This window comes from Vidua chalybeata, chromosome 5, assembly GCF_026979565.1.
Source record: "Vidua chalybeata isolate OUT-0048 chromosome 5, bVidCha1 merged haplotype, whole genome shotgun sequence".
Classification (NCBI taxonomy): Eukaryota; Metazoa; Chordata; class Aves; order Passeriformes; family Viduidae; genus Vidua; species Vidua chalybeata.
The window spans coordinates 14196233-14222896 of NC_071534.1; the positions used below are offsets into that span (position 1 = coordinate 14196233).

At 40.0% G+C, this 26664-nt stretch overlaps 2 protein-coding genes across 4 annotated transcripts in view; both read right to left on the reverse strand.

Annotated features, from left to right (window-relative positions):
• Positions 1-2587, reverse strand: part of NR2C1 (nuclear receptor subfamily 2 group C member 1) — a 48256-nt gene extending 45669 nt beyond the window's left edge. For all 3 annotated transcript variants that reach the window (XM_053942020.1, XM_053942021.1, XM_053942019.1), the window contains exon 1: positions 1132-2587. The gene's annotated coding sequence lies outside the window, so the exon portion shown is untranslated. The remainder of the gene's footprint in view (positions 1-1131) is intronic.
• A 1631-nt stretch (positions 2588-4218) lies between these two features.
• Positions 4219-26664, reverse strand: part of FGD6 (FYVE, RhoGEF and PH domain containing 6) — a 72462-nt gene continuing 50016 nt past the window's right edge. Inside the window, exons 10-21 of the mRNA XM_053943394.1 lie at positions 25839-25897; positions 25613-25684; positions 25053-25121; positions 23421-23504; positions 22205-22284; positions 17546-17648; positions 16915-17061; positions 15967-16069; positions 13911-14038; positions 12288-12416; positions 9840-9988; positions 4219-7327 (exon numbers count right to left, since the gene is read on the reverse strand). Of these exons, the coding sequence (XP_053799369.1) occupies positions 7291-7327; positions 9840-9988; positions 12288-12416; positions 13911-14038; positions 15967-16069; positions 16915-17061; positions 17546-17648; positions 22205-22284; positions 23421-23504; positions 25053-25121; positions 25613-25684; positions 25839-25897 (1160 nt within the window). The 3' untranslated portion in view covers positions 4219-7290. The remainder of the gene's footprint in view (positions 7328-9839; positions 9989-12287; positions 12417-13910; positions 14039-15966; positions 16070-16914; positions 17062-17545; positions 17649-22204; positions 22285-23420; positions 23505-25052; positions 25122-25612; positions 25685-25838; positions 25898-26664) is intronic.

The window sequence follows — 26664 nt, forward strand, 5'->3', positions numbered from 1 at the left end:
CCTACAGAAAACAACTTCAATTTTTTTCCCCATCTTATTTTTCCATGACAAGTGTGGATGCAGCTCTTCCTGCTACACCACTTTCCCAAGTGCACTCTGCTTCAAATCAGAGATTTCACATAAGAATGAATGCCTAACTTGGTTTTTCAAGAATCATGTCCGTACACTCATCTTTCAGTGAAACCTGTATCAAGACTTTTTTTCCCTCTTCTGTTGCATAAGTTCACCTGCACAACACATGGCATCTCCTCTATTCCCTCCACAACCTGCAAATGTAAGCGTATCCTAGGAATGCGGCCGTGCTCTTTACACTTAAAGCAATACATGGCAACAAAGAAAAAATAAAGGCTCCATGAAGTCCGCAGCTTAGAAGAAATACTCTACCAACGATAATGAGGAAGAGAGACAGGGTCATCTGACCCAATAAAAATAATACCGGGTGTTGCTCCGGACATACTATCTTAACCCAAATAAACCCAGAGAGCCGCCAGGGATATACACAAGAGGAGGGAACCGGCGGGGTGATGCCGTCGGCACGCAAAGAGTGGCTGGGGGGTTCGGGGAAGCTCAGGGTCACCCCCCGGGAATGCTGAGGCGCAGGGCTCGGGAGAGGGAAAGGGAGATACGTCGAGGCCAAGCTATAGCGCAACGCTGGGGCCCTCCGTCCCGGCTCGCTGCCCTCGCATCTCCCCTGCCCAGCGGTTCACGGGGCGGGGGCGCGGAGCCAGCGCCGTGCCCGCCCCCGCCGCGGCGCTCCGCACAAAATGGCTGCGCGGGGCCGGGGCCCAGCATGAGGGGGCATCATCGCCCATCGCCCGCCGCCACCTCCCCCCGCGGCTCCTCTGCCCGGCTCCCGCGGGAAGCGGCGGGCGGCGCCGCCCGGATACGGGGCGGCGGGACACGCAAGCGGTTCCTGTAGGTGAAAGGTCGGGGGGCGCGGGGCCGCCCGGGGCCGGGCCGGGCCCCGGGGCGGGGCGGGCGCGCTCCGCTGCACGTTCCGCAGCGGTGGCGGCCGGGAGCCGCGCGGGCCCGCACCGTTACAGCGCGGCCGCCCTCGCTCCCCGTGCTCCCGCCGCCGGGCCGCGTCCGCTGCGGGGGGCGTCTCTTGGCTGCCGGCGGTCTCTCTCTCACCTGGCGGGCCCGGCGGCCGGTCCGGCGGGTCTCTTTGGCTGCCGTGCGGCTCCGGCTCCCGGGGGTCAGAGTTCGCGACCCCGCCTCCGCTGCCGTTCGACCCCGCCCCGCCGCGGGCTCTGCGCCTGCGCCCGGGCGCGCGGCGGCGGGGGCGGGGCTCTGGGCAGCGGCCGCTAACGGGACCGGGCCGGGCCTGGCCGCTGCGGCCCGGGCTGTGGGAGCAGACCTTTGAGATCGCCCAGTCCAGCCGTCCCGCCAGCACTGCTGCCACTGTAACACCGAAACCACACCACCCACCTCCAGATCCAGGCGCTTCTTAAAACACCTCCAGGCATGGTGACTCCGACGTCCCTGGGCAGCCTATTGCAGTGCCCGATCATTCTAACGGAAAGAAGATTTTTTTTCTAATCTGGAAATCTCTGCTGGGACTGCTTATAGCCCCTTTAGTTTTCTCACTTCAGGCATGGTAGAAGAGACCAGTCCCTCACCTCACTATACCCTTCTTACAGGTAGTTGTGAGAGAGCCATGAGGGCCCCCCTAAGCCTTCTTTTCTCGAAACTAAACAAACCCAGCTCCCTCAAGCCTTCCTCATTAAGCATGTTTTCAAGACCCTTCACGAGCGTTGTTGACTACCTCTGGATGCTCCTTTTTAAAGTAAGGGGTCCTAAACTCAACACAGTTTTTGTGTTCTGCCCATTGAGTGTAGAGCACAAGTCTCCAAAGCCCCACTGCAGTTCCCTGCAGAGTAACGGGACCAAGCAGTGTTGAATGTCACAGGTGCACAGCACAGCTTTTGGCCTTTGGGAAGCTTGGTGGGCTCTCCCGGCTGAGGCAGAGCCCTAGGCAAGACTGGCAGATTGGGTTTGAAACGTGCAGCACGGTGGAGGCACACACAGTGCCTTGCACAGTCACTGTAGCAGTAAAACCAGCTGAGTCTGAAAGAGCTGTGCTTTGCCTGCGTGGCAGAAGCAAGTTCCATCCTTAAATGTCAACAGTGCCCTGAGCAGCTCTTGGGAAGGCAATGGCCTGGCTGCCAGTGAGTGCATGTTCCTGCTGGGGCAGTGCCACAGGAACAGCTTGCTGCTGCTCTGGCTCCGTCTCAACATCTGTTTGGACCAAAGTTGTGTTAGCTACTTACTTAGTTTATGCGAATTATTTTAAATTACTTTGATTTTAAGTAAGAGTTTTATACTTAAAAGTCAGCCTTTCCCTTCTTCCTCTTTCATCTATTCAATGAAGGTGGTCTAGTTATAGTCAGAGATTAGCAGCAACTTCAAGATCATTTAGGTTACTGAGGCTATATGTGTAACTTCATGATCTGAAAATCATTTAGACCATTTAATGCAATTTCTACTGAATCAAATTACATAAGCATCAACATCTGACCAGCAGTGATAGGAAAAAAATCCCAAAGAATACAAGTAAATTTATGTGTTAACATTAATAAAATTATGCATGCTCTTATCTTGTCAATTCCTTTACTCTTTTCTTCCCACTCCCAGTCTCACAGCTGCACTTGTATCAACCCTAGCTCAGGATCACTACTTCAGTCAGTACTTGCAAGCATCGTATTTTGCTTTTTGATCAAAGACATTCCCAAACACCAAATGCAAATGAACTCAGTGAAGAATTTTTAAGGCAGAAAAATTAACTTGCTAAGCAATTCCTTTAAGTGTCAAATGTTGCAGCAGTCTCAATTTATAGTACTTGTCACTTCCCAAACTAGCTTGAGCTGCACATCCACTTTCTAAATGATGGAGCTTAGCACAGTTTAATTTAACAAATGCCAAGTAATTTGCACCAAATCTTATTTGAGCCAAGTATTCTGATATTCTCAGTACAGCAGAAATGTCACTGTAACCTGTAAAACGTACTTTGTTTTTTTTTTAGCAATTGACCCAATTCATATTTGATCTGTATATGAAGGCATGCCTCTGTAGCTGTGTCAGCCAGGATTGAGAGATACATCCCTATCAAAAACACACAGAGAAGCAAAACCTTTTTTGCTATTACTGCAAGTTTTCAAAAAACTGCTTTCAAACCTATATAAGGAGGCAGCATAACTATCCTGACAGAAAAAAATCTCTCCTTTACATGCCCTGCTAAAATACTTACAGTATTAAAGAATCATTCAGGTTGGAAAAGACCTCTAAGATAATCATTGAGTCCAAGTTTTAGCCCAGCAACTGCTAAGTCCACCACTTAAACCATGTCCCAAAGTGCCACATTTGCATATCTTTTAAATACCCCCAGGGATGGTGAGTCCTCCACTTTCCAGGGCAGTCACTGCCAGTGTTTGGCAACCCTTCAGATGAAGCGTTTCTCCTAGTATTTAATCTAAACCTCCCCTTTTGCAACCTGGAGCCATTTCCTCTTGGCCTGTTCCTTGTTATTTGAGAGAAGCTGAGCACGTGGCTGCAACCTCCTTTCAGGTGCTTGAAGAGATCAGTAAGGTCTCCCCAGCCTCCTTTTCTCCAGACTAAACACCCTCAGCCGCTCCTCATCAGAGCATCACTTGTGCTCCAGGCCCTTCCCCAGCTCCACTGCCCTTCCCTGGACATCCTCCAGCACCTCAGAGTCCTTCTTGCAGTGAGGGGCCCAGAACTGAATGTGGCATTTGAGGCACGGCCTCAGCAGTGCCGAGTACATGGGGACAATCACTGCCCTAGTCCTGCTGGCCGCACTATTGCTGATCCAGGCCAGGATGGCATTGGCCTTCTTGGCACAGCTGGCTCAATTTTAGCTGCTGTTGACCAGCACCCCCAGGTCCTTTTCCAGACACTGTGCCTGCCCCAAATCTGCTGGGGTTGTTCTGATGCACGTGCAGGACCCAAGGCCAACAGAAGCTGTGATTCAGGCATACTTTGACTGATACAGCAGAACTACATTTTGCAAAAGGATTTATTAATAAATTAATTATTACTCTTCATTTGACCTTCACATAGACTTAACCCCCTTAATTCTTTGGAGTGATTTTTAAAGTAAGACTGATGTGCAGGTAATGGCAACAAATTCTGCTGTTTGAAAATCGTTGAGCACACAAATTACATAATACATAAAACCTGAAAATATTAAAAGACGCAGACTCAAATAATGTGAATTTATTTATACAAAAATGATGAATATCCACAGGAATATTTACAACTTTAAACTGTTTTCAGTTACAAAATAAAAATTCTATTCTTCCATTTAGACAGTATGATTTAGGATTGCTCCAAATAAAAGACTATTTGGATGGTAAATAGGGGACAGCAGTTACAGCAAACAAATCCACTGAATTTGTCTTTCCAGACATCTCTTTACATTATGATGTAATAAACATAGTTGAGTAATTTAATTTCCATGCACAAAATATTTAGTAAAATGTGTTCCACAGCTGCTCAGATTGTTTTAAGTCCTTTGGGCACACAGTTTTAAGTTAAAGAAAATTCAAGATCCTAGAAGCTTTAATTTATCTATGAATAAAAATGTTGGAACTAATATTCAATGCTAATGTTTGTCTCATACTCTACTAACCAATCTTAAATTGACCACAAACTATAGATTTTTATAAGAAGAGGTAGCAGGTGTCTAAAAACTTCTGATCTTGTTTTAGTGTTTAGCCAAATCAAGATGTGAATATTTTACTTTTGATGGCAATGAATCAAATTGGGAGGTGAACTGGAGAAACAGGGCAAGCTTGAAAAGCAACCATCTGAAAATGTCATGAAAATGCTTGTGTTGTGGGTTCTTCATATGACACAAAGCACTAATGCAGGAGTGAGAAAAAGGAATATTCCAACATGTTTACAAAGACAATTTATTTCACATAGAATGTGACTGCAGTATGCATACTACTGTTTATAAGGCTCTGTTCCAATCTATTTATGTCATAATTTTTTTGATTGATCAACCACTTCTGGAAGAAGTCCTTTGTTCCACAGAACACTTTAAACTATTTTCTTCCTCTGCACCAAATCCTCTAGAGGTAGTTTGACACCACATGAAGCAGAACTTGGGCACCTTACTCAGTGTGTTTTGACTTTTATGGCTCTGTTTTGCAGCTGGGAAAATATCAAAGCATAAACTGAAATTAAATTAGCTTGCTTCTAGCCAAATTTCTGATTCATTTGCTGCTTCATGACTTGTCATCTTCATTGGTGTGCAGTCCCTATGAAAATATGAAGAAGCTCTTTCCTTTGATACTATAAACTGGAAGAGACACATCACCTCTATGTTATATTGATAACAGTTTTGTTTTGGATACACTAAAAATCATGTCAAAAATCACCCTGAAGAGACATGGTAATAATTCACTTAGCTTGAGTCAGCAGTTGTTTTTGAAAAATAAGTAAAAGCCCTTTGAATATAACAAGAGAAAAGTATTCATTTAGCACATTTGTATTACAATAAAAGAGAATAAAGGCTTTGATCAGACTCCTACTGCATTTCGAACACTATCTGGTCAAACCTCTAGTGGTCCTGAGGGAAGTCAGATCTACAGCCTTAAGTCCCTGATTCATAAGATACTCTACTGAAATGCTGGAAGTCAATTAAATTTCTTATATAGTTAATATTAAGAATTCAACTTCCAAGTTCACTACTAATTTTAGAGAAGCTCTTGGAAATTAAGCTTCTTCAGAGCTCTGTTAGTATCTTGGACCTGACCTTGAGGTATATTGAGGGAATAAGAGAATTTTGGTTTGCATTTTCATTCTTGGCCTTTTTGTGATGAATATTAACTATTCTACCATCTCTTTCTGCTGTGAGGCCACAGAATAGATATTAATGTGGAATCCAAGCTATTAATTAAAAGTTAATTGCTCTTAATTTTGTTACCACAACTAGCCTGATTCAGGGGACTATAACAAGTGTTTCATACAGTAAAATGAACTGACTCCATATGCATTGCATTTGACATAAAAATGGCTTCCTTTCATGTGGGTTTCATAGCTCTAGTTCCACTTATGCTATTACAGTGTTAACATTTTTTAAAAGTTAAATAGAATAAATGCACCAGAACCATCAGTAAGTATTTCCTAATGAGGTATACTGATGATTCTCTTTAAGAAAAAAACCCCAAACCCCAAACACCTAAAGCTGAATTCTGTTTTAAAGTGTCAAACAGAACAAATCACATTGTAAACAAAAGGTATTTCAAAGAATGGCATGCATTTTCAATGCCTTCTGCACTAAAAAAGCTCTGTTGTCTCGGTATGGCAATTCCAGTTTGAACATAATATTTAAATATACAATAGTTTTTAAATTTTCAGAGAGGAGGGTGCACATATTTGTTTACTGTTCTTTGAACAACAGTTTATACAATACAGTGTTTCATATTGTGTACAGAACTCATTTGACATGAAGTTTTGAAACAAATAGGATATCTCATCTTTGATTATCAAAAATGTATTTTTACTCTGCTTTGAATTATTACTGGAAACATAAAAAGATTATTAATCCTGCAATTGCTGGAAGATAACTCATTTGGTCTCTTTGGCATCTGTAGTACTGTAACAGCTCTAGTGCTTTATCCCTGTAATTGCAAACTGTTTTTTAAAATATTTTTCCCTTTTCTGTTTCTTAATAATTGAACCATATTTTGTTTTTCTAACAGAGAATTTGTTGTACTCTTTTAATGTACTGGTAAGCAAGATTTCAACTGCCATTCAAGGAAAGGAGCATCAATATCAGACAAGTTCTCATAAAGGAGCTTACATAATCAACAAAGATCCCAAATCTGTGAAATTCCTATCTTGCTAAATTGCAAAGCGAACATCAGCAACTCAAGAACCTATACACAAATCACGGAAATGTGCAACTGCAACGCATCTGTTTTGTGGGGTTTTTTTAATAAAGTATAAAGTTTATGAATCTGTTGACCAACAATCTGCCATTCTGAGGACACTTTGGACTTCAATGCACAAATAATTCTGCCCATTTAAGTAAACAGTGGAATTTAATAAATAACACATTTTGTATCAACACAGAAATACATACAATTCTTTAGAAAAATATTATTTTACACTAAAAATGCAACAACTCCTAATCCTGACAAATATACAATTTTGTATAGGTTGCGATGGCAGGATTCTGTTTCTTTGAACAGTTGCTGTAGTCTATTTTCTGACCATCCTTAGATATTTTCCTTTAAACTTGCAGACACAATGCTGACACTGCTATAATACAGTGCCTTCTTGAAAAGCTTCTATCCACCTGTCAGAAAATTAAACACAGTTAGGAAGTAGCTGATAAAAGAATAAATCTCAGTGCTGTCACTAGCTACAGATTCACACAAGAAGTAACATCATACTTCCAATACCAGTTGGTCTGTGAGTGCAAATACCAATATCTATCCAATGAATCCAAACAAACAAAGCTGCCTGGTACAAGGCCATCTGAAAGAAGCTTTTTTCTGTACCTCTCCCATACTGAAGTTACATGCATGAAGAACCGGTGAAGCTGGGAAATCAAATGCTCAAAAAGTAGGCTATGCCAAGGTTCTGCATACCTTTAAAAACCCCCAATACTCGCTTCTCTTTTTCACTGCAAACATGATTTGGGAGGAATCAGGACACTGCTGTACCTGAGGCAGCCATCTGCATAACCCATGCTCTCTGCTTCCGCAACAGGTAAAAGCCAAGGACTAGTGGGGCTGAGGGAGGAGGTCTCGTGGCACATGGAAAGGCAGGAAAGGGCAAAGAGGGCACAGGGGGAAGTCCCAAACAGCTGATCCAAGTTTTCTCAAACTGGAAATTCAAAGGTAATATTCAGATACTTTTACTCCCCACAGCTGTGGTTTCTTTTCCTACTTGGTTAGGAGGGTAACAAACATCCTCAGCTTCTCAAGGATGCAAAAATTAATGTTCCTAAAGCACTCCAATGGTACAGAACAAATAATTCTGTTTTCTGAGTGAGAGCTGAACTGTGTGTATGTAAAGGCAAGAGGCCCACATAATGAGCATTTCTTCCTGAGTGGAAATCTTGGAAGAACTGAATGAAAAAAAGACTGTAATTATCTTTATAATGGAAATTCAAACTGTCTTGGTATTCACAGGGTGTCTAAACATTAGTCACAGATGCTGACTCTTCCTTGCCCTGAGCATTTAATTTTGTAACTGTGTGCATGTTCTTTGAATTCAAGCTTTTGGCATGAACATATTAATCATGTATTAGTGCTCACACATGTCTGCACACACAGCTCAAACCTTACTTTTTTGTAAGATTTTTAGTATTTTGCTGTGTATAAATTAAAAACAACTAAAGTAGAATACAAATGCAAAAAAAACCCAAAACAAATATAAACAGCTTAAGCATTGAACATAGCACTGGAATTTAAAACCACATTGAAAAGTAACCATCTGTTAAAATTTATTACTGCACTTAGACAAATATATCAGATATTTCTTTGTTCCTATCAGGAAAAAATAGTGTCCACTGATGCAAACAGGCCAACAGCATATTTTTGTTTTTCCTTTTAGGGCTGTAAAAGCAGCATTTATTCTGAAGGTTCAGCATAAAATCTCCTAAGGATATTAAATACTTGGAGAAAGCTTGAAATACAAAGTACTTAATGTTATTCCTAACCTCAGTAAAATACACTATGTCCAAATTTCAAGTTCTCTTCTGATGAGAAAAGCCATTGTCTGAGTAGAAAAATAAACCTATTGAATGCCTGGGTTTTTTTTTTAGTTTGTTTTATATAGTACAAATGAGGACACAGGGGAAACAACAGGATAGTATCTTAATTAACAAAGAAACATTTATTCACATCTGCACAAAATACTCCCAAAAATCAAATAAAGACTTCCAGATTTTCTTCTGTAGAGAAGTGTCATTAAGCACGTTCTCAACTGTTCAAAATTTCCTGTTGTATTTGTTTTTAGAATGTTCCTATTTGCAGAAAACTAAACCTGCATCCATTTGAATGTTTAAGTACTAATAATGGACTTGTAAATGCATCAAATCTATTTAATAATGTAAAATTCATTTGGGGAAACTGCAATGAAACCAGTCAGATAAGATGGGCATGTAAGAAAGATAGCATAAATGTATTCCTTCTGTGCTCATTTCTAGTTTACTTTATGAATAATTTGATTAATGTTTTCTACTGATTAATGACCAAGCTTCCAGATTATTTTACATGAAACCAAAACAATACATAGCTTGATAAATATGACTCCAAGTTCAGACAGGACTTGAAATGAAACAGCTTGTGTGAATGCTCTTTGAATGCAAGCTTTTGGTCTGAGTGCATGCCGAGGTGCTCATGGGCATCAGCTCACACACTTCAAACCTTGGCCCTCAAGTTTTAGTGTTTGCTTTAGTTTTGACTGCCATGCTATTGAGTAACTAATATGAACAGGTGAAATTGAAAAAGGAGCATATCAGTTAATTCTTAAAAACATTTTCTGGATTTATCCAAACGTAACATTCAATTTTCACTTGAGTAGACCAGGGTGAGAGGAATGGGTGAGGAAAAAGAAAGATTTCTTGTTTTATCTTTGACTTTCTCATTCTACACTCAGTCTTTTGCAGAAGAGAGTCTGCTTCCTTCATTTCAGAAGCCCTAATGAAACCAGAACCTTGTGTTTAAGTAATTTAAAACTTTAATTTACTTATGATATATGGCTCTTTTATACGTATCCTTAATGTGTGAATATTAACATTCACCACTTCTGAATTTTCTATAAATATGTAACAGAAATGAATTCAAATAGTTTCTTACTTTTGAGCTGAATGAGGATCATCTGCCTTGAATATGTAAAATAAAGTGTTTTTGTGCAGTAAATGGAACACTCTAGACTCTGAGTTTTCACCTTTTACTTCACTAACTGTGAATCCGAGTAACGGCTGGCTCTCTAATGCTGCCACATCCTATGTAACAGGGGAAAAAAAGAAAAAAATACAAAATTAGAGTTTGTAAGACATACTAAGGCATGCATTTAGACTTCATACACCATACCACTGCAGCAGACAATACAACAAATTGTTATAAACATACACGCACAGAATGCCGCTTTTTGTATTCTCCAGGCATGAGTCACGGGACAGGAGATAAAACCTCACAGACTTCAATATTGCTGATCCTCTTTTCATTTCCCTGATAGCATCTACCTTGGCTTTCACTGCATGGTCCCATCATTCTGCCTGGCATGGACTTCTTGTATCAACAGATCAGCCACCACCTGGCAGCAGACCAGAGGCCCATCAGGCCCAGTGCTCTCTCCAGCAAGCTCAGAAGTGAAGTGGGATGCTATTAACTGCACTGAGTATGCTAAAAGGAGGAGCTACAGAGGCAACCTGTGTTCTCAAGCACTGAAGTCAAGATTCAAATCTTTAAATGGCTAAACTTATCTCGCTTTCTTTTTCTGGAAATAAACAGGACAGGGGAAAACAAGCTGCTGAGTGTTCACTAACAGTCGACTAGGAAAGACCCTTCCTCATTTACCTCAGTTACCTTTTTTATAATACTCTTGTCTTTTTATTAATGAATACAATACACAGCATTCTTGGAAAGAAAAAAAAAGAAGTATTTTTATCCTGTGCAAGTTCCAAAACAGTGGAAGGCATTGCAAGCAAGGTTCTGCAATGCTTATGAACAGAAGAAAAAAAAAAATACCTAACTCCCCCAAATTTACATGAACACTGACACATCAGGTGAAGACTTTGGTAATTGCCTCTACAATGAAACAAAAGTGTCCTGTGACAGCAGCATTTCTTGATATTGGAAGAGAGTCATGTAAGGCTGAGTAATCTGTTTTACTGTCTCAGGTCTTCATACCACTAATAGGTGATTTCTTTACCATTGATCTCTCTATCACTTGGAACAAATATAAGTAGCTTAAGTGGCCAAGGCAACACTGCACCTTCCTTTAGACTCTCTAAATAATTTCTCCTACAATGGCTCACCAAGATGAAAACTAAGGACGGATATTCCTCACTTTAAGAAAATAGGAGAGAGTTAATTTTGTGATTGTGAACTGAAAACTGAAGCTACTCTGTAAGGTTGATATCTCAGAGGAACAAAGCAAAAGAAAATTTAAGGTGACTGTCACAGACTTTACTCTTTTTTCACCTCTGCCAAAGTTTCCTTTGCAAAGGCCAGAAGAGACACAATGCTCTGAAATGATTTTCTAATTGATGTAAAAGTAATTGTTTTCTACATACTCATTTAAGCTGTTTTTATAACTACTTGGTTTGGGTTTTATTTTTAGTATTGCCACTGCTGCAGTGGAAACAACATCACATTATTTAGACATAATTCCCAAGTTCTAAAATAATGGTTGGTAGGAGCAACCCAGGAAGAAATCTGAGCACAAAACAGGAAATAACTAGAGTGGGGGTGGTGTGGAGTGAAGAAGGATAATTCTTTACATGGCCAGGATAGGTTGGGCCTTACATTTTGAAAGAAAGTGAGGGTTAACAATACCTTAGATGCTTTGGATATTTTGCTCTTGAAAGCTACTAGTAAACTATAACAAACAGTAAAAAACCTGAAGCCCAAGATCAATACATCCATATATGTTACAAAACATTCTAAGAACATTCTAAGATGCAATAAAATACATCCTCAGCACGTGTTGGGATATCATATATATGTACCATATATACACACACACACACATATATATATATATATTAGAGATTATTCCACACTGCAATAGGACTACACATTCTAAACAAAAAAGCAAAGGCCATTACATAATATGCATTTCTTTTATATCAAATAACAACTCCAGGCTGAAGACAACTGTTTCAGGACAAGTAAAGAGATATTAGTTTACTCCTTTTGTAAGCATTCAAAATACCTTATGAAACAAGATAGTTCAAGATGCTTTTATAATGTTGCCTTTGCCACTAGTACTGTGATGCATGCAAACAGATCCCCCATGTACTCAACTGATTCAGAAAATACCTACAACTGAGCAATGCTGTGCAGTGCAGAGGTACTCAAAGCTAGATCTGGAATCAGAAACAGCATAGCTATATTAATATATTATGGTGTTATGGTATCAAGCTCACTGGGCCTTTTCAAAATACTGCATCACAATCAGATGAAATAGTGTAAGGTGATCTAATTTTATAGCTTTTTTCCTAGATCATAAGAATAAACAACCTTGTTACAAAGACAGTATTATCACTGATATTTAGTTTCTAAGATATGGTCTCTTACCTCACTAGCAGCATATGTGTATAGCACCTTATTTTTTATAACAAACCACAGGTGTTTCCATGGTTTCTTACTGCCCTTAGATCTGTGTAGGTAGCCACTCATTGTTGAGTCTTCTGTATTTGCTGAAACCTGAAGAGGGAAAAAAAAAATCAACAAACCCTAGTAAGATTTCACAGCACAGCTTTTTTTTTTTTTTAACAGATTTCCAGAGCCCTGCCTGTCAGAGACTGGAATTCTTACCTGATCCCAAGTTAATGTTGCTAACTAACTCAGGTGGATGAAAGAAAAATTATTTTGCCTGCTAGCATCTATCTGATCTGGAAGAGAGGTTTCCAGTAAATGAAGGTTGGAACTTAAGTTGGATACAACAGGACAAGAGAGAGCTGGAAGGCTGGGGAAAACATACAGCTGGAGAACACAGATTCCTATATAAGAAAAATCACTGAATCAGAGTTGGCTCGAAGCCCCATCTAGTCTGGTCTTGAACACTTTCAGGGATGGACAGTCCACAACCCCTTTTTGGGGAAGCTGTTCCAGTTCCTCACCACCCTTATAGTAAAGAATTTCTTCCTGGTATCTAATCTAAATCTACCCTTCTTCAGCTTATGAAGGGTCCCCCTTGTCCTATCACTACATGCCCTTGTAAAAAGTCCCTCTCCAGCTTTCTTGTAGGCCCCTCTTCTGGTACTGGAAGGCTGCTCCAAAATCTCCCTGGAGACTTCTTTTCTCTAGACTGAACAATCCCAAGTCTCTCAGCCTGTTCTATTAGGAGAGGTGCTCCAGCCCTCCCTCAACTTAGCAGCCCTCCTCTGGACTCATTCCAGCAGGTCCATGTCCATGGTTGGGGACCCCAGAGTTATACTGCAGGTGGGGTTTCACCAGAGCAGAGCAGAGGGGCAGAATCCCCTTCCTCACCCTGCTGGCCACGCTGCTTTGGATGCAGCCCAGGACACAGTTGGTTTTCTAGGCTGCAAGTGCAAATTGCCAATTTATGTCCATCTTTTCACCCACAAAGAGCCCCAGCTCTTTCTCCCCAGGGCTGTCATCAATCCATTCTCCACTCAGCCTGTATTTGTGCTTGGGATTTCCCAAACATGCAGGACTTTCGGCTTGGACTTGTTGAATTTTGTGAGGTTCACATAGACCCATTTCTCATGCCTATCCAGGTGCCTCTGGATGGAATCCCTTCCTCTGGTGTGTGGACTGCAACACTCATCTTGGTGTCATCAGCAAACCTGCTGAAAAATCACTTCCTCCCATTCCCAAGACCTAAAGTAAGTATGGTTACTCCACTTTTCCTAATCATAAACCAAGAGCTTAGCTGGTGTAGGAGTCTTGTCATTGACTGTTGGTACAGTGATAAATCACAATTCAGGGAAACAGGGGAGGCAAGAAAGAAATTATAATTTTAACTATAGCTCTGAATCACAGTCTCACAGGTGTTTATGCAGTTTACACAGTGCTTCATAGTTCATGTTCCTGCCTATTTGAAACTAAGGCCCAAACCTCAGGGCCTTTGATTCTAGATAAGATAATTAAAATAAGGATTTTCCCCCCTCCACTCTTGATATATTGATGATATAATGCCAACGAGATACCACTTTTGACCAATAAAACACTTACTTCTTTGAGGGCTGCAGGAATTTTTTTCTGTTTTCTTCCAGAGGGAATACTTTGTAATACTGTAGACAAGGCACTTGATGGAGATTTATGGTTGACTGGGGATCCACTCTTAGGAGTGCACTGGTTATCTAAAATACACAGGATGAACATATTGATTTCATGTCATAGATGACTAAACACAGGCAATTAATTCTTGGACTTCTTAAAAACAGCTGGCATTTTTATTCGGATTACAGGGTTACAATAGTAACACCTAATAAGTTTAAATTCAGCACTGAATTAACTTTTCAATGTTATCGTCAACACCATGAGTTAGAATCTCCCAAATCACAATCATACTAAAAAAAAACACGAGAAGTTTAAAACTAAACAAATTGGTCTTGTTTGTTTTCAAAGTCTGTTTTCTCGGTGTTGAACTGCCTTTGCTCATAAAGAGGGTGAAAATTAAGTCTTAAAAATCACAGCAAATTTTTACAGCTGTCCTTTATAATTTTCTGTACTTTATCTTCTTTCAATTCTCTACATCTGTTAACTTCTCAATCTTATTCAATAGGGATGTTCCTCTTCCAGCACACAAACACTTCTGGATATTCCTATCTCCCAGCACGTGCTATCTTTCTTCACTGCCACAGGTAGTTATTCATCTCTCTTGGAAGACTTATGCAACACTTCACCTCTTCAAAACTCCTTTTTTTAGCAACACCCACCATTTTTTTACAGCTGCACTTGGAATGAGTGGTTTCATAAAGTCTACTTCTAGAGTTGGCCCTGAACTCGGTGAGGCTCTGAGATAATGAGAAGAGCAGGAGAGCAATGTGATTGCCAGCTGTACTGCACCTGCTCCCCAGCTCTTTTCCCAGCTTCAGGCAGCTGCAATTGCCTGCAGCACAGCAGCCTCTAGTGCCCAGCGCAGACACCTGCAGGTGGTTCAGACAGTGGCCTTCCCATCACCGCTCCCACTGTCATTTCCTGGATGATCCATGCTGCTTTCCACACCCCCATTAGAAATGTCACCCCCAGCGTGCTGGGATCCAGAGCTTTATCATTTCCCCGGGCACCACAGATTTCCTGATACCCTAGAGAGCTTGTGTCACACTGGAGCTTCTGCCGAGGGAAGGGGACCAGAAAGCTCTTTCAGTCTCTTTACAGCTCATTTGTGTTCTTTATACTCGAGTATTTTGACTTAGCTTACAGCAAGTCTTGTGAGATGGGACTGGATTCCCACCTCACTAGGAGGTTCTTTCATCGATTTTACACTTGTTTCTGCAGAATGATATGAAGCTTCTTCAAAGAGATGTACTAGAGTTTTCTCAGGATGAGGACACTGACCCTGGATCTCATCTTCAAGCAAATGTTATTACCATTAGGCTATCCAGCCATTGCTTTCCACTAGGCACCACATTCTCTGAAAGCATTCCAGTGAAAACTGCTCTAGCTGTGATGTTTTATTTTGAATTGCTTATTTCCAGTGTTCAGTAGGCAATGGTTAGGAGCTTGCTTTCAGAACTGAGGTACAGACACACCAAATTCTTGAATTCCATATGAGCTGAGGCTTGTGAGTGGCTTGAGGTCAGTTTATAGACCTGAAGAGACTCAGCTTCAGAAAGATTAAGGCCTGTGTCTCTACAGAGCCCCAGAACTTGAGCCATCTCAGCAGCTTAGCTGGCAAAAATGAAGTTTACAGACATACGAGTTACAGAGTGTAAAAGTACACATGAACCCCTGGGAGGTCAGGATAAACTGCAAGTACTCTAATGTACCCTGTGATTAATGAAAAGCAATGTAACACTTGTTACCTCAACAGGAAAGCAACATAAGCTGCATGTTATTACCACCGGGTAAAGACACACATTTCTGGAAGAAAGAGCCAATGTATTGCAAATTCATTTCCTAACTTGCTCCACAGAAGCTTGTTTGGCTTAGAATCTCAGGTGCCCATCATGTTTCAGGCACAAGCAGAACTAAGCACTTGAACCCAGCAGTAAAGATGAGGCACACATATACCACGTTATAAAGGCGACAAAAGTAAGACACAGTTAGTGAAGGTTTTCTTTACCTTGCTTTTGTAGCTCCCTGAAGCAGTGATCACATACTCTAGCTGGCTGGTTTTTCATATAGTCTAAGCCATGTTTGTTTGATGAACAAGCTTGACAGACAATCTGGAAACAAGATAGAAACAAATAAAAGCATTATTGTACATTATGTGCACCTGTAAATCACCAAATACCCAAAGACATTCACTTCAGCACTTTTAAGCCCATAAAAACCTGAAATAGGCATTCTTTTACAGTGCAAATGTTTTAAGATCTTGGCTTTTTCCTGTGTCTTAATGCTCAACATGCTGTACTTTCCTCCTCTAAATGATAGAAATTTAAATATTTAAAAAAGCCTCAGTGAATTAGTAGTCAATAAGCCAGTGTTAATGATCCATTAAAAATAGAACAAGCCTACTGTGTAACTGAACTGTTTCAATCATAAATTTTTTGAACTAGCTAAAAAGCTATTGCTCTCAATGATTTTTTACATCGAGACAACTGCATTGTATTCTAACTTTGTATTCCCACTGGATTAAAAGAAAGTTTATTAGATATAGCTTTCATAAGTGTAAATATAAAAATACAAATATATATAAATATAAAAAAAAGGTTGGTACTAACTTAAAATCAAAAATCTTACGAAAATCAGTGAGGAAGATACGTCTTCATTTCAGCTAACATTTGTGGGTATTATGCAATTGCAAAATAACCATAAATAGCACTCCAGAATGCAAAACAACTAACATGTAGCATGTTGAAGTTCGAATACTGGTGTGTCATAACACCTGTCCAAAAAACCTAAACCCCAGCTCCCAAACCACCAAACCCAACATGTTGTTTCTAACCCACATAATTGTGTCATAGTACAGGGTTGCTTAGAAAAGTCGTTGGGGTGATAAGGCTCCACCTGAATGTCACACAAGGACCCTGACTGACCAGCTGAAAAGGTAACCACAAAATCACCCAACCTTCCCGCAGGCCCTGCAGTGGTGCCTTCTCCATGTCAGCGTGAATTCACTGGTACAGATCATGCACATCGTGGCTCTCGTGTCAGGGATCCAGATGGGAGCCTTTGATCCCAGAGGACTATCTTCTTCCTGTTTCTCTGCATCTGCCTGAGAGAACAATATCATTACATTCAGTGAGGAGAATAAGACTAATATTCATCAGTGATTATAAGATAATGCTAATGGTGTTGGAAAGCCTTCTCTGATAAATTGTCATGGTCTTAACTGTTATCTACTATGTCACCAGTGACCATTATAATGCAAGCCTGACAACAGAGATTAATTTAATGAATTTCAAGCTTTACCAGCCTACTTAGATCAATAGCTGCTTTATTTTAAAACCTTTTCATTTCATCTTTCCATGCACAAGGCTACAGAGAGAACTGTGAAAGCTGACTTGGGCTTCTTTGAAGAAAATAATTTTAAATTTATGAAGTAGATAACACTATGAAATATTCTGTTCTACCATCTGTTCAATTATTTACCATACTGCTTTATTATTTGTCATGGAATGCCTCTTGTTTCTCTAAACACCTGTCAGGAAACTTTATATTCAAAAAGGGAACAAACCAACAATAATGGTGGGATATACCTCTTCAAGACTTTTGCTCGGATTAAATGTGATTCTCTTTTTTGTATATTCTTCAATCGACTTGGAGATAGCTTCTAACCACTCATCTCTTTCTGTAGCAGAACTGTTGGAGTAAAAACCCACAAAAGCAATTTTTTATTATTATTAACATTCTAAGAAGCAACTGTTGATTAGAATTCCACTAGCTTTATTGCTCATTGGAGTAACTCTCTTGCAATTTCAGTTTATAAAACGTCTACAACTCCTACTGCAACTGGCATTATTTTTTAACCTTTGGCATGGTGTTAATTATTTATGTTGACAAATACTAAAAAATATTTGTCTGCTGTCATGTGGATTCCCTCCTTCCCTTTCCTCCTTCCAAAATCCCTGTGATTCTTTCAAGGCTTGTCTGTCATTGCTTCCCCCTCCTCCCCAGACCCTTGAATAGCCTGAATAATACTTGTTTAAATGATGCTCCTAGAACAAAGGCATGGACCTTCCATCTTGAAGGCAACCTGAAATTTCAGCAAGCCTTTTTTCTCCCCACTTTCTTCTATCTTGGAGTGCAGTTTGTTATACACAATCCTGTGAAACTGCAAGCTTCTGTCATATAAAACCAGATTGACTCTTCTCCTGACTTGTTTTCCTAACTATTTGCTCCTACCAGGTCATGCTACTTTCAAATAATAATTTTTTTTCCCCAAAATGTTTCCATTGGATGAGCTAACTCAAAGAGATAGGTAAGCTTAGTCCATCTCTTTATCCCACAGCTGGTGGTGAATCACTGACCAAGTGCAAGGAAAGCATGAGGCTGAAGTGGCACGGCACAAGGAGCACGAGGAGTACCTGGTGCAACAGGACCCTGCAGCTATACTGGATTATGTGCAGTGCCAAAGCACCTTCTCTGTCCATGGGCACAACACCATTTTCATAAATCTGTGCTGTTCCTGCTGCAAAGGGCAGCTACTATCCTTTCTCTCAGCCACTAGATCGTATTTTCACTTTTGTGCCAGAACACAGACAGTTATGCAGTGGGCTGGATTGGGAAACAAATCCATAATAAAGCATCCATCAACCTGCCCTTCCTCTGGATCAATTTACCAACTAAATTACCGTCACACAGCTGAACAACTACTTGTGCCAGCAACACAGAGAAGGCTTTGAGGAAGGATGAAGCAGTTTTATAGCAGAGGAAGTGCTAGACTGTTTAAGATGCCATGCCAGCTTAAAAAGGGTTTCTAAACTTTAAACAAGAATCTACTCCCAACATTTTTTCTATTCCCCACTTTTTAATTGGTATAGAATAAATTAATTTGTTTAAACCAAGGAATTGAACACAAATATCTAGAAAGGAAAATGAGGGAAGACGTAAGCAATGATTTACACAAATAAGGTGTCTAATCCCAATTATTATTTAATGGTTTTGTAGGTGAATTTGGAAGCTTTTATCATCTTTGGACCTCTAAGGAAAATATTTTGAATGGGGGGTTTGAATGTGATGAAACAGAGTACTATACAGAATCAGAGAGGACAAATCTGCTAAACACACAGAAAGCCTGTGAGGCACAAGCAAAAGAAAAAAGATCTAGCACGCACAGCAACAAAATCAGAACAAAAGGAGAGGAAATAAGATACATGCAAGGGCAAAGCAATGCATTAGTGTCTGTCCCAACATCTCACATTCTGAGTGGAGCATTTTGTTCAGTCTATTTACCTTTGCTTCCTCATCTGGAAAGAGCAACTGGTCTGCATTAACTACGAAATATTCAGAACTCTAATCAACTTCCTTGGCTTTTTCAAAATCTGGTTACATTTAATTAGATTTGTGTAACTGTATTATTTAATTAACTTGAAAGATGGCACAGGTTTTGGAGATTATGCACCACCATCATCCCATCATGTGGGGACTGCTCCATATGCAGTGGCTTGCACAATGAGCTACAGGCTTAGACCCTTGTATTTCACCAGGAGCCTCATGCTTGGTAAGTTTGCTGGTGGTAGCCTTTAGGATTGTTTACAATCCTTCAGAATGGAAGAGCAAAGGTGGTACCACTGGCAACAGAACTGATGCAATGCTTTGCTGCAGCAAAATCAGCAGTTTCTTCTGCTGTCACTCCAGCCCTCCCCCACAGCAGCCCAGCTGCAAGTCCACTCTTTGTTGCATCCTTACAAAAGTGATTTTGTTTACTAAAATTGCAGGAGTTTCTTGGCTTTTTTAAACATTATTATTTTTATTAATTTAAGATTTAACATCACAGTGGAAAGCCTCAAATGGATTACAGAAAACCCCAGCAACGGCTGCTACTGGCAAATGCATGTGCTGGGGGCACACATGCAGCTGCTCAGTGGAGCTAAACAGCTCAGTGGCCCCAGGAGGGCACTGGGGAAGCACGTCCCTCTTCCAGGATCAGAGCCTTAGGGCATCTCCCCAACTGAGCCAGTCTTGCCTGACCATCCTTAGGTAGGATAGGAAGAGATGCAGCTCTATCTGCCTGGGGTAGCTCTTCATCAGCCTTACTCAGGGGCGAGACTGTTGCTGCCAGGACCAAAGCTTTATTTCTGTACAGTGCTGTATCATGCAGCTGCACTAACTTGTTTTTCTGATGAAGAGATTTCTAGTACAATACTGCACTGTACTATGAAAAACAATTCACATTCCTACAGATATCCCAGGAAAACTGAAACCTCAGCCCAGACTAGATAAAGCACAATACTGATGCAATCAGTAAAACTAAACCTGAAATGACAGACTCTTGTCTAGGCATTAATCTATATTTCTGTTATTAACTGGCCTGTTTTTTATTACTAGCAAATTTTCACCAGCTTAAGTTTTCACTTCCTTGTCTCTGCTCCCCAGATCATTTCAGAATCTCTTCTTTGGTGTACATTCCACACAATGCTTATTATTTGAAAAAAAACCATGGAAGCGAAATTTGTCTCCAGTGTCTTCAAGATGAATTTGAACAGTTTTGAAATTAAGGTGGGTTTTTTTTACCATATAGGACCTGACAAGAGGTCAGGTTAGAATGAGGCATAATGCAAAGGAAGATGTAGCCTGGGTTGACAAGATGTGAATTCTCTTCATATTTAGAATATTTATCAATAGGAACAACATAGTTGTTTGGGAAAAATATATGCAGGCACCTGTTGCTGGTAGTGTTCTTCATTTACTTCCCTCCTACACCACAACAGGCCAGTTCTGGTGGCAGACAGAAAACAATCTGAAAACTGTCATTTACATCTGGAGCCTCCAGCACTTCCTTCATGTCATGCAAATGCAGCCTCTCTCTGTCCCTGCTGTCTAACTTAGGGCTCCTGCACAAGCATGGCTCCCAGCAAGCTTCCAAAGATGCAACATCAACAACACTAAAACAAAAAAACAAAAAAAAAACCAAAACCAAAACCAAAACAAAACAAAAAAAAAAAAAACAAACTAAAAAAACCCAACAAATTGTAGCAGCCTCAGTTGGCAATATGAGGTTAATTCCAGCAATGTCAAGGTTAAGACAAAAGTAAGTCACAAACTATGCCAAATTTGATGACCATGTTATATATAGAGGTTTTCCCCTATGGACCAGCACACTTTTCCCAGGAGTTGCTTTTAATCTACCACTTAATCAGTTCATCAAAAAGACTAATCTATCCTGTTTTGTGGAAAATAGGTAGCTTGTACGTTAAGATGATAACATTTTCAGAAGTTCCAATTATTCTTTTACATTTTTTAGAACAACTGAATTAGAAGTGAAACACTGTTTCAAGTCAAGCAGAGATAAATCCTCATTGCCTGCTGTCATCCCCTGAATGCCTTCGTGTGTCTGTGTGACGTCGAGTCTCCAAGGCACCTAAGCAGCACAGAGCTGCTCATATTACACTGGAGCAGAACCATACCCTAAACTGTGAAATCCATTGTTCTTCCCCAGTGTGCAGAAGACCTATAAGAGACGTTTAAATTTGTTGAAGAAATACAGAATTACCCATTTCAAGTGTGTTGTTATAAGTAACTACTGCTCTGACAATTGAGCTACTTCCTTTGGCTTCTTTGACAATGTTAACCTTGGTCTGCCCTCAGCTACAGATACTGCTATCTTCGTGCATTCTCATGTCAGTGTTTACAAGGTCACACAAAAAGCAGCAGTCTGCTCTTGCTCAGCTTGGCTAAATAAAAGAGAAAACATGTCTGTCTTCATTGGTATCAGCATTGTCACAAATGTCAGAACACATAAAACTTCAACTCAAGCACCGTAAAAAACAACAATCCACAAAAACAGGCCTTTGCTAAAGGCATCTCAGTGAAGGTGACCAGAACTGGCTTAGTGACCATGTGTCCCTTTGCTGTTAGAGAATTTGGTAACATAGAGCATATCAATAATTTTAGAAGAACAAAAAGATACTGAAAAGCAAAGCCTAAAATGAAGTAAATTGAAACTCTCTCAAGGAAAGGCAGTGCAAGAGTAGTATTTCAATTTAGTTGGAAATTTCTGAAGGTGTAGCTAAGGTGAAAAAGAGGAACCAAATAATGGTTTTATTCACTCTGATTTACTGATTCCCTCTATTCTGCAATCACTCTAGCCAAGAGTAACTTTTCATTACATTAAGCACAAAGCAAGCTCTAAAAAGCTTGTGTGGCCTGTTTGAAAATACAGAGTTTTAAAATCACTGTTTATTTGAAAGATTTACCTTGCTGAAAGAATGAAGGATCTCTCTACGCTTTCAATGTTCAGTTCATTCTGATATGCTTCCTGGGTTGGCTTCTTAACCTTCAGCCGAGAGAGAAAACTTGACATTCAAACTGAAATGTTACTTTTGTCGTTGCTTTAATTTTAATTCCTGTAAAATCTCTTCCATTTTTATTGCAGAAAGGGAACACTGGAAGGAAAATACTTAGAAACAGGATATCATAAACCAGTCCAGAGGGCCCAGCTACACTAAGATTACATGCAGCCCATCCTTTCATTTCACTGGCCCTCATACAAACACTGGAGATGTACAGGGGAATAAAGCTCAAGAGCTGTCAGACACCTTCCACACAGGCCCAGTCGTATTGCCTCGAGCACCTCCTGCAACTGGACAAAAAAAAGCACTGCTGCTGCTGCAGGATGAGATGCAGCCCACTGGTGTACCCCAGAGTGGGCAAGGGCTGCACTGTTGATCCTTCTGAGCTACCAAATTTTCAACTTAAGGGGGATTAAAAATCAAGACTGAGTCTCAGCCACTGCAAGACATCTGCTGGCAAAAGAGATTTTGTAGCTCTGCTTCCAAAACTTTGGACCTGAGTGCCAGATCTGCACTGCAAGTTGACTTGGTGATTTTTTCTGACAGGACTGGAGACAATGATTCCCAAGGCAATGATTTGTTGTTCCCATGACCTGTCATGTCAGCTACTGAGTCATTATATGGCGTGCATGTCCCTTATCCTCACCTAGCGGGGCTCAAGGCTTAACTTGGATGCTTTTCACAAGGGCTCAGGAAGAAAAGCCGTATCTTCCCTCACAGTTAGCAAATCTATAAACCAGAGACAACTGATCTACCAGGATCTTATCAGGCAAAGATGCTTTATCTCTGGGTGTAAGCAATAAAAAGCAGTTAAAAGGTAAAAGTGAGGCAGTCTAAACAAAATACAATACAAAAAATCAGTAGGCAGACTATTGCAGAGTAGGACAACACTGGGTGAAATGCAGCCAAGATGATCCTGTGGCAACAGAATATTTAGGGAAACCCAGACAGCAATCCCACAGGACGCATTATGCAAAAAACGTTAAGCTGTAGGATTGCTCTGTAACAATATAAGCATATTTAGTATCTCTCGCCAACAGTAAACGCAGTTGCTTTTTAAAATTTGAAGGCCTGAGTTTAAGTAGATTTGGAAAAAGGCTCACTTTAACAAGTGACTCACCTTCATTCCAGCCAATGACAGCATGTTGTTGAGTTTATACATCCCTGACTGAACTGGAGTAGTATACAACAGGGCATCATTGAACTGTAATACAGAATGCTTTTTAATGACTTGTTTGTTAAAAGACATATAATTTCAGATGGATTTTACTGGAAATATAGAACACCTACAGCACTGAGATAACTGTCCAGAAGAGTATCCTCTACTTCCTATTATTCCACTTAGAATCCAAGAAACATTTTCATGTATGAATTTAGATAACAATAGGTATCTATTTATATCCTCCTTGTGTAAATATACATTTGGCACATGAATAAACAGTGCACGGATGTCAAAGAACAGGCTGTCAAAAGGGACAAAAATGTTTCTCGTGTACACAGGTATATAGTACAGCAAACTACTTTAAAATTCAAACAAATTCAAACAAATCAAAGCAATCCAGAAACTAGGAGATAGCAGAATGGATTAGCAATTTGTAAGGACAAACTCAACCATACCTTGTGAATGTTACCAGTTTAAAGTGCATCTACGGTTTTATTTCTTGTTCTTCCAGACTTGGATTTGTTCAGTGCACTTACTGAACAGTAACTAAGATTTTTTTATTTTCTGTCCTGTTCAACACATGCATCCAAACTTCATTTACTACACATAAACAAATACCAAAACCTGAAGTACCTCTTAAGTTTTTCCTATGTGATTCTTTGCAAAACAACCAAATGTTTCAAATCATTACTAAATCTTCACAACATGATAAATGGAAAAATCACTGGTCTAATGGTATGAATGCTAGCCTGTACCATTTAAATCTGTGAAAAACCCCAAATCAAACAAAGCCCTTGCCCCATAAAACAAAACAGAGAAAATCCAAGATAGAGACACTGAAATTAGCAATATCTGGTTTGTGAAGCTTGAGATAGCACCACATTTTTGAGAGTATTTCAGTTACTGGTATAATACATGCTCCAGGACTGCCTAGGGAAGTATTTCTTCATATTAGGATAACTACAAGACAGGATTCAGCCAGGACTGTGGACCAATAATGCCATAAATTACAGGAAAACAGCTCTTTACTGTCTAAATAGAAGAGATAAACAAAAGGTTCAAGTGGAAACAGAAACTTCAGAGATGCACAGAAGTTTCAAAACAAAGCAGTAGCAGAGACAGGAAAAGAACCCAGTACTTAACTTCCACCCAGTGCTCTGCTCAGGATGCACGTGGGCTCCTGCAAGGGGAAGGAGAGAGGAGGAGGGAGACGGGAGGAAGGAAAGGAAGGAGGGAAGGGTGCAGTAGCACTGAGAAATGTTGTAGGTTTTAAAGTCTGGTACAGCTAAGAGGGATGGAGTGACTGTGCTACCTTCCACAATACCACAGATAATGTCTTCTCATGAAAGCTCTCAGATTTTAAATGAGCATTGTTCAAAATAGTATGCTTTAGTGAGAAATGATTTTCCATTAAAATTAGGGCATATGCCACAGATAATATCTCTACATTAGAACTGACTGAATAGAACAGCAACAATTAGTAATTTTCTCTACTACCTGCAGTTATTAGTTATGTTTGTAGTGTAATGTTTTAACCACTAAAAATTACACTAGGATAAGGCACATAGCAACATACATATAGCATCTTACCAGAAAAAACATTCTTGGCTGCATGACCTTCCGTGATAGCTTCATCAGTGTTCCCTCTTTCAAAAAGACCTAGTAAATCAAAACAAGAAATGCAAAACCTAGCTTTTTAGGGCACAGCCATGCAAATGAGCTGACTTTTTTATAACTATTATGATGATGATTATTACTATACTAGAAGTGCTGCACAATTTTTGGGATTCAGGGCTCCCTTTCTGAGAAAAGCTTTTTATCCTTAGCTGTTTCTCTAAAAGTGAGCATGGATGACTGCATTAGTTTTCCATGCTGCACATGAAACCATGAGAAATAGAGGGTTAAGCTTGAGGACATACACCTTCCTGCAAGATCTGGCAAGGAATCACATTCTAAAAATTCTAAGTTTCTGTCAGATAAACATCTAAAAAAAACCCACACATACGGAGCGCCAATATGCATTTGACTGCTAGAACCTAATAATGAAGCAATGGACCAATTTTCTTCTTCGTATATTCCAGCATCAGTCTTTGCTTGAATATCATCTTCACTTTCACTGCAATCTGCTGAATGCCATGTGGGGCACTTACCCTTCCTGGCTGTACGATCTCATGGTGTCCATTTAAACTGTACTGGATCTGCATGAGTTTCTGAAAGTTATCCTACAAGGGGAAAAAAAGCAGAAGGTAAGTACTTGCCCTTGCATTAATGATTTTTTTTAAGGAACAAAAAAAAAAAAAAGAGAGAAAGAGAGAGAGATAGAGAGAGAAATAGAGAAAGCTTTAATCAACCAGCTTCATAAGGCAAAATACTTACTCCCTGCTTCATAATGTCATTGGCATGATTTGCAACTTCTATGACAACAGCTAAAGCATCTGAAAGATGAAGGAATGATGTTTTGGTTATACAGACCAGTTAGCATTGGTATAATGTAAAGCACAGATACCATACTGCATTTCCACATCATTCCAAGATTGAAGGATCTTATTGTACTGACACGGCATTCAGGAACACTTCCCAAAGATCCCAGAGTCTTTGGATCATGGTTTAATAAGTATGCCCTAGCAAGTCATTGCTTCAACCAACAGTGTCAATGATTTCTTACAGCCACTCAAAACAGTTCATAGGCAAAGCTGAATTACAGTTTCTCACACAACAAATTACTTACTATACTTACAGCAGAAGAGTTAACAACATTTTAACTTTTAGACTCTGTAGGTACTAAATTTTTGCCATTTTACCCAAATGCCATCACTGCCATTCATGGAAGACTACCTAGAAAAATTATATAAATCTTTGTTATATCTGCTTTCTGCCTTTAGTTGCTGCCCCTCAAAATAACAGTAAAGTTCAAATTTCTAAATTTTGAACTTTTAATACCAAAAGAATTCTCTGAAAAAAATTGAGCAATTTTATTAAGTACTGATATTTAATAACCAGCAACTCAACTGTAAAATATCCTAAGGTGTAAGCGCAAAAAGCAGTTATATAAAACGATTATGTGAACATAGTGAGTGTTCAGTCCAGGTCCAAGGATCCATCCCATACAAGGATCTTATCCAAAAACCTGCAATTTACTTAAGTTAGAAAAATGACACTTATCAGAAAGCTGGAACAACTGTTGTGATGAAATGTAGTCTCT